Below are 12,614 nucleotides of genomic sequence, written 5' to 3'. Positions count from 1 at the left end.
CCGCGGGGCTGTTCCTCACGGCCTGAGGGCAGCGGGCGCCTTTCTTGCGCTCCGGTTCCTGCTGTGGAAAGCAAGGCCTTCGCCCCGAGCTGGGCAGAGGTGTGCCCCCGGGGCCCGGGCTGAAGTTACCTGATATTTAACTCCGCAACAGCCGAAGCTTTATTAATCACCTCCGCAGCTCAGCTGCACCAGTGCCTGTGGGCCAGGCTCCTGCAGCAAAATCCGACAGCGCGTTGGTAAAACGAGGAGGGTGCTTAGAGGGGCGCAGCCCATCTTTTGGAGTGTTTGGGTTAAACTTTAGAGGGGTTTTTTAACGTGTAAAAACAACGTTTCCCTAATTGAATAAATATTCTTATTTTAACAGTCGTTACTGGCTCTGTGAGAGTGAGCAAAGTGGATCAGTATGTTGATGCCACTGCTGACTTCCCGTTTACTGAAGGTTTCACGAATTGCAGGTAAACAGATGTTGTGTGACCTAGTTTTCTGTTTGTTTTTTTGGTTTGGTGTTTTTTTTTTTTTTTTTTTTTCTGGGGTGATTAAGCTCCAAGAAATTTCTTTTCCAGCAAGCAGTGCAAGAGTGGTGAGGCTGTTGTTGATTCGGTGCCTGTGGAATGTTGTGTCTCTGATCTATTCTGTCAGTATTGTGTAGCTCTGTCTTGACCTCTTTGAAGCTTAGGAGGAGATTCCTTAGCAGCAGAAAGGCTTAATACAGTGAACAGGTCCTAGCCATTCCAAACTTTACTTACACAGGTTATGCAGTATAACACTGTATAATGTAATTTTTCCAGATAGTAAAAATGTAATTAAATTCAAATTAAAAAAAAAAACAAAACAACTTCCTTTTTTATGATGAGAACATAATTTTTCTAAGCAGCTTCCTTTATTAGATTGTTCTGGTCGCAGTTGTCTGGTGGTTTGAGAGCTGGGCAAAGCTTTTCTTTAAATACTGTTTGAAAATTCTGCCTCTTAAGTGGAATTCTTTTCTTCTCAAAGGCCACCTTTTGCCAAGGTCAGTGTCTTCCTTTCTTTGCTATCACTCTACATCTGCGCACTATAGCACCCAGCCATCTAACAAGAGTGGAGCCCAACCTCAGCGATGGTATGCTCTGGACCCTGAACTGGAAGAGATGCTCATCCCCAGAAAACTTTCCATCAGCCCCTTAGAAAGCTGGCTGACAGTTAGATACTCCCTTCCTAAAGCAGAAGTCCTTAATGCTGAGGAAGAAGTGGGCTATGAACCTCTCCAGCGATACGACTGTCCCCCGTCTGATGAGGGAGCTGATGTGGAGGAAGGAGAGGGAACACTTACCAACAAACTTGAATGTAAGAACGTTTTGAAGATTCGCAGAAGGAAAATGAATCGGCACAAGTTCAAAAAGCTGCTGAAGCGAAGAAAGTTTGTACGGAGGAGGATAAAGGAAGGTCGCAAGAAGAAACGTCAGGTAAATTTGGGGTAGAGAGAACATCTTGACATAAATGTGCCCACTTCTCAAACTGGCCTCTGTTCAGGTATCGGATGATGTTTTTAAGTGGAATCGATTTGGGGAAAAACGGCAGCAGCTCGGAGAGCCTTAATGAATTCAGTATTTACTGATACAGTAGTTTTTTCTGTTTTGTGTTCAACCTGTACATCTTCAGGAGTTGAAATTTAGAATATTTCTGTGGTTGTAAACATATATGTGTGGTAGTTACTAGGTGTAATTTTTCTTGCATGACCATAACTTATGTGGAGAATATAATATATATAATGAGTATAATATATATAATGGCTAATGGAGAAGAATTTTGGCATTTGTGTAAAAGATTAATTCACGTGTCTGTGTTATATCAGGGAGACTGGTTCAATTTCTTTCATGTCTTGCAAACATCCTCAAGTGCTACCTATTGTCTTTTTCTGTATAGAAGCCTTTTAGTTCCCTTATTAGAAGGGGTGAGGAAAGACATGGGCCTTCGTCCAATCTGTAGATGTTCTTACTCAACGCAGCCTCTCAGTAGTCTGTTAGGTTTGCTATGATACAGTTTAGTTCATTCTCTGGTAATTTTCACCTTGCCTAGATGAAAGTTAGGGTTAATTGTAATTCTGTTTCTTCAGATTTGTAGGAAGCAGTGTTGAACACTTTATGATGAGAAAAATCCTCTTAATCTTTTTACAGTTTTCCATCTTCTCAGTTTTCCTTGCACTGGATTTTTAAAACAATGCTACCGAGATCCTTGTGCCTGTTAATCTATTTTGTGTAGTAAGGCTAACTATTTTGACACTTACAAAAAGCTGCCGACTTAAAAGCATTTATTTCCTTTGTGTGTGTTATACGTAGATTCTCCTTGGGACACGTGGCAGTGGCTGAATACTTGAGTGTTGCTTGTGAGCTACGTTAGTGTTTTTTATTTCTTTTTTTTTTTTTTTTTTTCTGTTCTAGATAAAATTTGAGAAAGATTTGGAGCGCATCTGGAAAAGAGCTGGTTTGAAAAATCCTCCTGCAGGATGGCAAACACCCAAGATATTTCTGAAAAGTTCCAAGCGATAAAAACACTTGTAATGGGTTTTAACCTGTAATTGTAATTAAAAAAAATATTTAAAGTACATGAATTACTTTTAACCTTTTTCTGAGTGTGATGAAATCAATAGGAGGAAGCTTTCAGTCTTGGTGAGCAGTTTTCCAAGGGCAAACCTGACAGCAATATGCTTTTCCTCCTCAAAAGAATGTTATGAGCCCTTGTATAGTGACTTGGCAGTGCTGTGTGCGGTCCTGTGCTGCTGCTGCTCCCGACCATGTGTCAGAACAGAGGTGTCTTAGACAGCAGCTGAATTTCTGAGGTTGCTATTTATGATGAGACTGAACAATGTACTGTAAGAACAATCAGTGGGAGATGGGATAAGTGAAACAATTCTTCTGACTGTATATAAGACAAAAGCATTGTGAAAAGTTCTTTTCAAAACCACATTCTTTCATAGTCTTACTATAGAAGGGCTGGTGTTTATGAAGAGTTGTGGTGAAATAGGAATTGAGTCAGAATTCCATAAACATACCTGCAAAAGCTTTTAATTTTCACTTACCTGAAGCCTCAGTGTGCATGTGCCTTAGGCATTGCATGAGCGTCCTTAAAAGGCATATTTATTTTTTCTGTTCTGTTTTGTGCTAATAAAAAATTGGTTTTTTTTTTCTATGATTGACCCTTGTCACACAGAATGTCCAGATAATGGTATCAGTAAAGTTCAGAGCTAATTATTCATTAACTATAAAAACTGTTTTGTGCCCAAGACAACCCTGTTGCAATCAGCTGGTTTTACATGATTGAAGAGAGTCATGAAAGCTGTGAAAAAAGTAGATTGTTTATTTTAAACCCTGATAGAGGACTTTATATCTGCATTCTGTTTTGGGTTCTGCTTTTGATTTTTCTCTTTGAGGCAGTTAACTTCTGTTCTGTGTGATTTAGCTCTTCCCTCCTCTATTCCAGCAGATAGATGGGGTGGACTGACCTCTTGAGAGAAGGGAGGGAAGAAAAATGAGTTCCCTTAGGCCCATCATTCTGCAGCATACAGGGAAGCTACCCTGAAAAAGCATTCCCTTTTATGTCCTAGGAGCAGAACAGTTGACTAAACTGAAAGGGAAGAAAAAAAATAATCCGTTTCCACTTATTTCCACAAGGTACAGTTGAGTCTCGCTGCAGGAAGGGCAGGTGACTCGCGCACAGCGAACGTGTCTGAGGTTCTGTGTAGGGCGCTTTGCTGTTTTTGTCGTTAGATGGCAGTAAATTCAAAGCCTCTGAAACTCCTTGGCCATTGATGTAGAAGCCAGCTGATTCGTTATGTTGGCATTTTAAGGAAAGGGTACACCCACAGCCTATTGTCAGGATTTCCACGAAGAGGAGGATGTCTAGCCATGAGCCTTAGAAACTCACCGAGCAAGAGAAGAGATTGAGTGTTGATTTTGGCTTACAGGTTTGTTAAATACGCAGAGGGCATCTAGGTGTTTCTAAAATACCAATACACATTCCCTGCACAAAGATGCAAAGATGAAAGGCTGGGGCCTGAGAGGATTAGCACCTTTGAAGTCAGGTCCATGTCTTTTTTCCCCAGTCACGTTTGTTTTAAGAGCCCCTATGCCAGCATTGTTGTTCTCTGTCAGTCCTATGATTCTCTTACTGGCTCTTACTCCAAGCTTGCTGTTTTTCTACCTAGGGAAAAATGGTAATCAGTTTGCACATTTCCAGGAGATTGTTGAAGAGTTGGGATGTCTTTGGAATTACATGGAGCAAAGGACAACAGCAGTAGTATGCCCTGCTCATTTATCAGTGCTGTACCTCTCATTCCAGTTTTGGCATTTATTCTTCCTTGATTTTCTTTTTGTCTTACTTAATCCTATAACTTTCATCTTTGTAGACTTAAATCTCAAGCTGTCCAAGGGTATGTTATCCATTTTTCCTGCACTAGGGTCTTAGGTTAATCTTATCTATCTCTACTTTGACATAAAACCCCCTCTTGCTCTTGGGAAACGTAGTGATGGGGCTGTGGGTCACAAACATGTCCATTGTACTCATCTCTGCGGGGATCATGCAGGCAGAGAACTTTGTATGCCATTTTCCAGCGTCGGCACCATCGCCTTGCTCTCTAACTTCTTTTACATTGGGATAGTAACTAGAAAAGAGAATTATTGAAATATTGGGAATTGCAAAGCATACTCATTCAGTACTTTGTGATGTTCCAGTGCCAGTGAACTGTTGTACCATCGCAATGATTGTGTTAATTAGGGTACTTGTGTGGTGAATTGCAAGTCTCCATGAAGTAAAGTAGCTTATTAAATGGTATGCTCTCTAAGTACTAGTCCAGTCCTTCAAATTGTAGTCTGCCAAGAGTAGTCATTACTTTTACATCTATTAGACATAATTACACAACCATGTATAGAAGTCTGGAACTACTGTGTAATTTACAAAAGTGTCTGTAAACCATCCGTGACAGCTACTGCCAATCTCAGTCATATAAATGCTGTATTCCTTTTTGCTGAAGTACCTCAAAACATGTCTCAGGATTTGTATTTTCTTTGTGGAAGATACTGCAAAGACTCTGTCGGGTTTATCAACTTGCTTTAACTCTCTTGACCACAGGATGCAATTTTAAACTCTCTCTTGCTTTGCTAAACAGGGAGAATCAGGCAAAAGCTGCGCCTGTTTTTCTGTAGGGGGAGCACGAGTACATAACATGCTATTCACAAAGCTTTATTATGAGTTGCTGTTCCTCTCCAAAACATGTACGTACCAATGTACATGCATGCTAAGTAAATGTGTATGTGCATATGTAGCTGTGGTAGCAAAAAAAAAAAAAAAAAAGGCTGCAGACAGGAAAGGTTCAACTTTTATAATTCTCAAAATATTTAAGACTTTTCTCCTTCATCTCCTTACTGTTCTGAGAGGAAATGGTTGAAAGTCAGCAGGAGGTTGCTGTATTACAGAGACCGGAGGTATCCAGGGGGATGGGGATTTTATGTTTGAAACTGCCAGACAGTCATTGGTCTGGAAAGGTGCCTCAAAATCGGACTATAGACCCAATTACAGTCATGCTTACACCCATAATTCTTGGATTGCATGCACTTAAATACACACAGCAAGCTCAGTTAGTTGAACAGAACATCAAGTTTGGTAGCTTTATCACAGCAATCGGGTTTGTGCTGAAATGAGTTGGCTCTAAAATAGGAAGTCGTATGACTCAGAAGGGATGAAAATTCTGAATTTTGTTTCTTTCAGCCAAAGCATCACATTAAAAATCAGAGTGTTCTCCCTTTTGGAAAGGTCAAAACCCAGCAACGTGGTGGTAGTGGGCTTCTGACACGCAGGTAGCAGAAATACCATTTCTTTCTAATCCTAGCAAATAATGGTTGCTGGTAAACTTTCATTTTTTTAGTTAGATTTTAGTTGTCTCCTTGACCTGGATGGCAATGTTTCTTACCAGGGTAGGTACTAAGTGCATTTTTAGGAGTCTTCTCTAGAAAATGTGTTGTTCAGTTGCATCAGTATGGATTCTCAAAGTATTTTACAGGACTCTGGACATAAGATAACAGTTCTTTCACCCACCCAAATGAATGCAACAGAACTTACAAGTGGTGAGACTTGCATCCAACCGTACTCAGTCTTCTGTACACACTGGAATTACACTCGGGTAGCTGAGAGTCAGGCCTGATTGTATATGGGAAAGAGTGCAATGCAAAAGAAACTGCTTGCTGCAGCTTTTTCTCAGCTATTGTATTGTGTAACACAATCAGAGATAGGTTTGCTTGGCATGGGGATGGAAAATCCTGGATCAACTGCCAGTCCTTTGCGTATCTGGACAATTGCTGAGTGGTCCACAGTGGTAGCGATCAGGTATTAGCAGTGACAAGAGATTTTTAGAAATAATGCTGAAGCAGGAGATCTGTGATAACTGATGGGGAGTAGAAAATGTATTTCAATTACCTTTTTATAAAATAGCAACCTCACTGAGATGTCAGCCCTATTTCAGTGCGAATGAGGAAGCCGAGAAGGTTGGTCCCTCTGGTGACAAGGATTGAACCCCAAATGAGTGGAAAGTAGAAACATTTAAAATGTGTGTAAATTGCAGCAGTTTGGCAATTTGGCTCTTCATGTACAAACAACAGTTAACCCTAACACCTCTGATAGTCTGGAGAGAGAGTTGGAAGAGATTTTAGCTCTCTATGGCAGCCACTTGCTCCAGTTCTCCACAGAAGAATAATTCTTGGTAATTGTCTGCTGTAGTTTTGGCTCGCTTCAAATTAATTCTATTCAACTTTGAGTTTCTTACAGGAAAAGAGAAAGTCCAGCAGTCAATACAAGATATTCCTTTCCTTTGGAAATCTTGCGCTTAGCCTACAAAGCATGTTGGACAGTCTGCTAGCTGTTAGAGCAGCCCTGGGGGCATGCAGGCAATGAGTCTGAGCTCATGGATGCCCTCTTCATGCTGTCCTTGGCACAGGCAGCAGGACAGTTTGCCGGCTGTCCAGGAAGGAGTCCTGTGGAGAGGAAACGGAGCGGAATGTAATGATGGCTTCTCCTGCTCATGAGACCAGACCTGAAGCTGATTCAAACCAGGAGCTGCATAGGTAATGGGACCAAAGACTTCACGTTGAAGGAAAACACTGATCTGAATTGAGGCTGTTTGTAGACATGCAAAGGGTTTGACTAGCCTTAAATCCTAAAGTGTGGGAAGCCTGGACAAAAGTTTACATTGGTATTACCCAGACAGTTAGATTTTGCTAGGCTGATGGACTGTCATCTTGAAAGGGTCCACGCCAAAAGAATTCGTTCACAGTGTTTTCAGCTGTGATTTGACGGGAGCAGTGACACGTGTGTGTTGAAGTGCTGAGGACAGGCTGTGGGATGCTCAGTACATCTGGCTGCACACGACTGTAGCAGCAAATGTAAAGAGAAATACTCTTCGTGTTGCCGTTGTATTGGCTCCTGATAGGCGGTATGCCTAAGAACCTGTTTTTTTGGAGTGTGGGGTTTTTTTGTGGTGGTGTTTTTTCAAGGTGGGGGGGGGGAAGTTGTGAGTTTCTTTGTTGTTTGGATTTTTGGTTGTGTGGTGGGGTTTTGTTTGGTTTGGGGGTTTTTTTGTTTGTTTTTTTACAGAGGGAGAGGGCAGGCGTGATGCCTCCTCCTTGGCTGCAGGAGGATTTCTCTGCACACCAAAACTCTGGCACTGGAAGCACAAGTTCTTTTTATGACTGTATGTGGGAACTGTTGTTCTTTCCGCCATCAGTAAACTCAAGACCTGTCTTAAAAGGAGTACATGTTAGCCCATGTCAGGGAATGTTTATGAGCATCTGGTGTACAAAACACACCTTTTCAGGAGGTTAATAGGTCCTTGCTCCTCCTTCTACCTGACTACCATTGGCCAATAATTCCTGAGCAGAAGCAATGTGTACCTCTACTCTGGTGAGCTAATACCTATATTAAATGGGATGCTTTCATATTAAAGACTGTCAAAATATTACCTAGGATAAGTTGGTGTATGTACATTGGCTTCAGTAGCTCTGACTTGGTCCTTCTCAAAATATGAAGCCAGCTCTACTTCAGTAGATGTGAACCCCTAGTCCGTGTATTCCAAAATTAATGAACCATGCTTGTTTACACTCGCCGAAAATCTGGCTAAAGTGATGTTACTAATCTTGCAAACAGCACCTGTGGATAACTAAAATTACATCTTTTCACCATTCATGCTACTGGCATCTGTTCTGACTGTGAAAACATCATGGTTTGGGTTCGCTTGGGCTGAGCCTGGTCAGTAGCTCTCCAAAAATAACAGCACTCTGTACTTAAACTGGAGCATTGCATTTGCAGGACTGAAATGGTTTTGAAAAGTGGGATTTGCTTTTCCTACTGATTTTTAAATTAAAAAAATCAGTAACTGTAGCTCATGCAGACATCTGAGCTAGCCTTAAGCAAACAGAGTGTGCTGGCTTTCCCGTGGAAGTATCCATGCTTGTTTGCCTTTCCCTCTAAGACAGAGGAACAAAACTGAAACAAGGAGTTCTGTGAGTCAGAAAAGTTAGGAGGACCTCAAGGAGACTGAATTTTTTAGTCGTGCTGACTGCATGGGTGCTAATGCATCTTTCCTCTGTTAATGCTAGTTACAAAACTTGTAAGAACTATTAAACTCATTATGAGACTTGTCCCCTACTCTCAAATGTAGCTGAAAATTGCCTATTGTGTTTTAAAATAACGGGAAGGAGGAGGTTGAATGGACAGTGGGATCATATAACTGCACGTGCCTTGTTTCTTTAGGAAATGTGGCTAAAATTTTGTTTAAAGTAGAAAGAGAACATGAAATCTTGGTCAAAAATGAGTTTTTTCACTTGTTCAATAAACAAGACTTGGTGCTGATCTGATCATGCAGGTCTTGTGCTGAGGGAGTGTCATTGCCTTTGGTATGTCTAGGTCTGGAGAAAACACTCCCGGAGCCCCTCAGCAGCCACAAGCAGTACAGAGCCCCATAACCACTTGCGAAGTGATTGGTGTTAAGGATGTGAAGTCCTGAGCAAGGAGTCAACACATCAGGTAAAAATCTAATAGCTTGGTATTTGTTAGGTTTATTTTAAAGGGAATTAACAATTCATGGCAGGATGATTCTGGCTGAGCTTTATTACCAGCCAGTGAGGAACTGGTTAAACTTGAAGAATATGCAGTCATAGAAGAATGTGCCAAGGGGAAAAAAAAAAACGGTAGAAGGAACTACAGCAGTTACAGTCAGCAATGTGACTATGTGTAAACAGCACCACGTTACTCACCAGCTCCGTTCCCTGGGTGCTTTTGAGTCAGAGCTGTTTCCTCTACTGACAAAGGGTTTTTGCCTCCGTCAGCACTGAGGCAGCTCGTTCATTATGGAACAGCCAGCTGGAGTCCGTTCAGCAGCAGAATCAGCAGGTACATCCTGAAGGCAGAATCTGTGACTGGTCACCCAGGCTTAGCAGGCCTTGGTTTGGCTTTCCTGACCATTCATATTGTTTCAGTTACTGTCCAGAAGATGCTGCTGCATATGATCTTCTCTGTTGCTTTCCCTAGGTCTGAACGGGCATCCTCCAGAGAACTCTCAGTGCCTAATTTTACTGTCTTTGTGATGTGGCCTGTATTAGTGTTGGCATCCTGCCATCTCTAAGAACTGCTGTAGGCCCATCGGAAGGTAGGACAAAGCTAAATGTGTCCTACTTTCTGATAACATCATTCATCCCTTGGGGAAGGGAAGAGGGTTGTAGCCCTCAGAAAGACAGGAAAAGCTTTCTCCCACAGGTAATTTATGCAGAAACCTGCGACTGTGAAGAGAAAGTAAGCGGAAAATAACAATCTCGATATCTGTGCCTTGGGTGCAACACCTTCTCCTTGAGTGATTTCTAATTATGAAACAGAGCTGGGGAGCGGAAAGGAGAGCAAATAAAAATACACATATGTTGCTTTCAGTGTGGCGGCAGCTGCTTCTGGAGTAGGGCTGCTAGGTTAAAGGAACTTGAACATTTCCACATTGTACTGATGGAGGAATATGCATTATTGCATTTGGTGTCATGGGGCTGCTCCCCAGTTTGGAGTGGGAATTCTAAAGGAGCTTTATGGTTTCTCTGGGTGGTTCTGTCAACCCAAAAGTAATTGTTGATTTCACAATATCAGGTTAGGTTAGAAGGGGTGTGTGGGACAGGGTCTCCAAGTTTATATCCTTTCTTTCCTCTGTTCTAAACTATTATATAGTGGATTTTGTTCTGTGAACCACCTGCTCTGTTCCGCTCCAGAATGGCAGAATTACATTTGTGTCACAGGTGACTGTGATAATTTTGAAAAGTGCTTTGGCATTTTGGGTGAAGGCACTGTGGAAATGTCCCTCCAGTTTCACTAGGAAGTGGCAACAACTAATATTGGCGTAGTGTGCTTGAGAAGGCTGCTTTCACTTACTGTTCTGCACAGGAACTGAGACACTTACCCCTCTACTCTCTTATTTGAGTACCACATTATTTTATGGAGACAAGAAGTACCAAAGGAGCAGCCTTCTCTGCTGTGGTTTGGTCAGGAGCACCTCATTATCTGTGGCTGTAAAGACACAAATTTCTGTAAATTTACAGGATCTGTATTTTCTTCAGCTAGACCATTCCCTCTGGACTTGTCTGTTGAAGGTAATTTTGCTAGAATCACCATGCTGGGGTATTTCACTTTTCCGTAACTCCTCAAGGGCCACTTGGACAACAGGCAATTTTTGCAAGAAAAAATTAGGCAGAATTGTATGCTTTTCAATGATATTTCATAAATAGCACTTTTCAGAGGATGCACTAACTTTGGGATAGTGTTAATTTCTTCACTGATGGCTGGCTACTCTCTCTTGGTGTTTATATTTAATGAGCAGGTAAAAAAGCACCTCAGAGCTATTGGCTGATTAGGGATAGTAACGATGCTTATTAGAGTAAGAAATCCTCAGAGACTAGAGAACACTGAAAAGTTCCATGTTATACCACTAGTTTAACTGGGATTATTGTACTGCTTAAGACTTAATAAGAAATGCAGAGCCAGGACCTTCTGAGCTCTGACATGTTTCCTCTGTGACATTTGGCAAGATACTAAAAAATTTTGTTTCTCATTTTCCTCTCTTTCTTAAAGGGGATGAGGATCCTTTTCTTCTCAAAAGGCTGGTAGAAAGTTAAATTTCATACTGTAGCATAATATTCAGATCTCTGGAAAGAAGGAGCAATGCTGGTTCAAGCAAGTAGGTTTGTCTGCAGAAATAGAACATTTGATTTCTAAAGGAGGCAAAGCAAGCAGCGTGCTGGTTTTTTTTAGCTAAAGTTATGGTTGCCAGTGTCCTCTTGGATTGATCTAGAGCAAATACACAATTCACATCGACTACCCTTAAAAGTTGGCCAGGATCCATGTTTGTGTGCCTAAATTTGGAAGGAGGATTATATTGCACTATAATAAAACAACCTCCTTTCAGCCAAAGTAATTTTATTTTAAATGAAATGGCCTGCAAACCTGAGGTAAATAATAAAACTCTCTGGGAGGCAACCTTTGAGCACCCTTTTCAGAGGCAACCTATTAATTTTTCCACGCTTTCCCAGTCATTTCTGACCTCAAAATAAGATGCTGTACCTGGAATCCCACTGCTTAATTATTTTAGGCGGGTGCAACAAAAGGGCTGCAATTAGTGTGAGGAATGGAGTTTCCCTTCAAAAGCTCGTAGTACCAGAACACTGTTCCCATGTGCAGCGAGACTGAAAGATGTGGTTTGAGGCACAACGCTGATGGTCAGAAAGGGGACAAAAAATGGCATCTCTCAGCTAAATGTGTCTGCTCCCTGAGTACTCTCAGAACTTCTTGGTTCTTTGCAGAAATAAACAGTGCTGTGTGCTTGTGGCTTAAGTGTTTCCCATCTTAGAGAAACCTGACCTACTGCTGCCTGCGTGTGAGTTGCTGAGGAGCTGCTCTGGAAAAGGCGCTCTGTTTAGTCCTCTCCGCTAGCACGGAATCAGTGCTGTTAGTGGGTGATGGCTGCTTTCAATTTTGTTCTAGCATGAAAGCTTACCAGGTTACTTGTGAGAGAGACAAACAGAAATAGGGAGTTAGGCAATAACAGTTATGGCATCAAAGCCTGTGTAAGTATATGAGAATCTTCCTCGTCCTCCTTCCTCCTTCTGCTTTTACGTTCTGACCTGGATGTTCTCCTTGTCTCTGATAAGCGCAGGGCTTCTTGGTGATGTATCTGAAAACGCTATACCTTCTGTAACACTGCCAGCCTCATGTTGATGGGCATCCCATCGTAAAGTTTTGGCAGTACAGCCAGAGACTGCCAGTATGTCCTTCTGCCGGTGGCGAGAGTGGAAGGAGCGAGATTCTGGTTGTGCTGTGTTCATGGTCTGCAGGACTGTGGTGTGGTCAGCCTGCTAGGCATGCTGAAGGGACGTGTGAGTGAGTAGGAGTGGTGGACAGTGAAGCTGTTCTTCTCCCCTCTCTTCCTCAGAACCTACCTTCCTTGTGTAGGGTTAACAACTTCCATGTAGACTGCCTTCAGATCTGGAATGAAAAAGTGTGTAAAGTGCAGGCCTCTTTTTTTTTTTTTTTTTTTTTTTTTTTTTTTTTTTTTCAAGGGGGCCTTT

At 41.8% G+C, this 12,614-nt stretch overlaps 1 protein-coding gene across 3 annotated transcripts; it reads left to right on the top strand.

Moving 5' to 3' along the window:
* The first annotated feature begins 6 nt into the window (after positions 1-6).
* AURKAIP1 (aurora kinase A interacting protein 1) lies at positions 7-4,331 on the top strand. 3 transcript variants are annotated; one of them, XM_035902154.1, is made up of 4 exons: positions 7-99; positions 365-455; positions 994-1,442; positions 2,418-4,331. In XM_035902154.1, the coding sequence occupies exons 2-4, from the start codon at positions 404-406 to the stop codon at positions 2,523-2,525; spliced, it is 609 nt and encodes a 202-aa protein (XP_035758047.1). In that variant the 5' UTR covers positions 7-99; positions 365-403; the 3' UTR covers positions 2,526-4,331. The 3 variants fall into 3 exon arrangements, with proteins under 3 accessions (XP_035758047.1, XP_009645064.1, XP_035758048.1); XM_009646769.2 differs by lacking the exon at positions 7-99 and adding an exon at positions 106-236; XM_035902155.1 differs by lacking the exon at positions 7-99 and adding an exon at positions 106-250.
* Positions 4,332-12,614: the final 8,283 nt, after the last annotated feature.

Source organism: Egretta garzetta, unplaced genomic scaffold (genome assembly GCF_000687185.1).
Source record: "Egretta garzetta isolate BGI_Z169 unplaced genomic scaffold, ASM68718v1 scaffold29, whole genome shotgun sequence".
NCBI lineage: Eukaryota > Metazoa > Chordata > Aves > Pelecaniformes > Ardeidae > Egretta > Egretta garzetta.
This window is presented reverse-complemented; position numbering and strand designations above follow the sequence as displayed.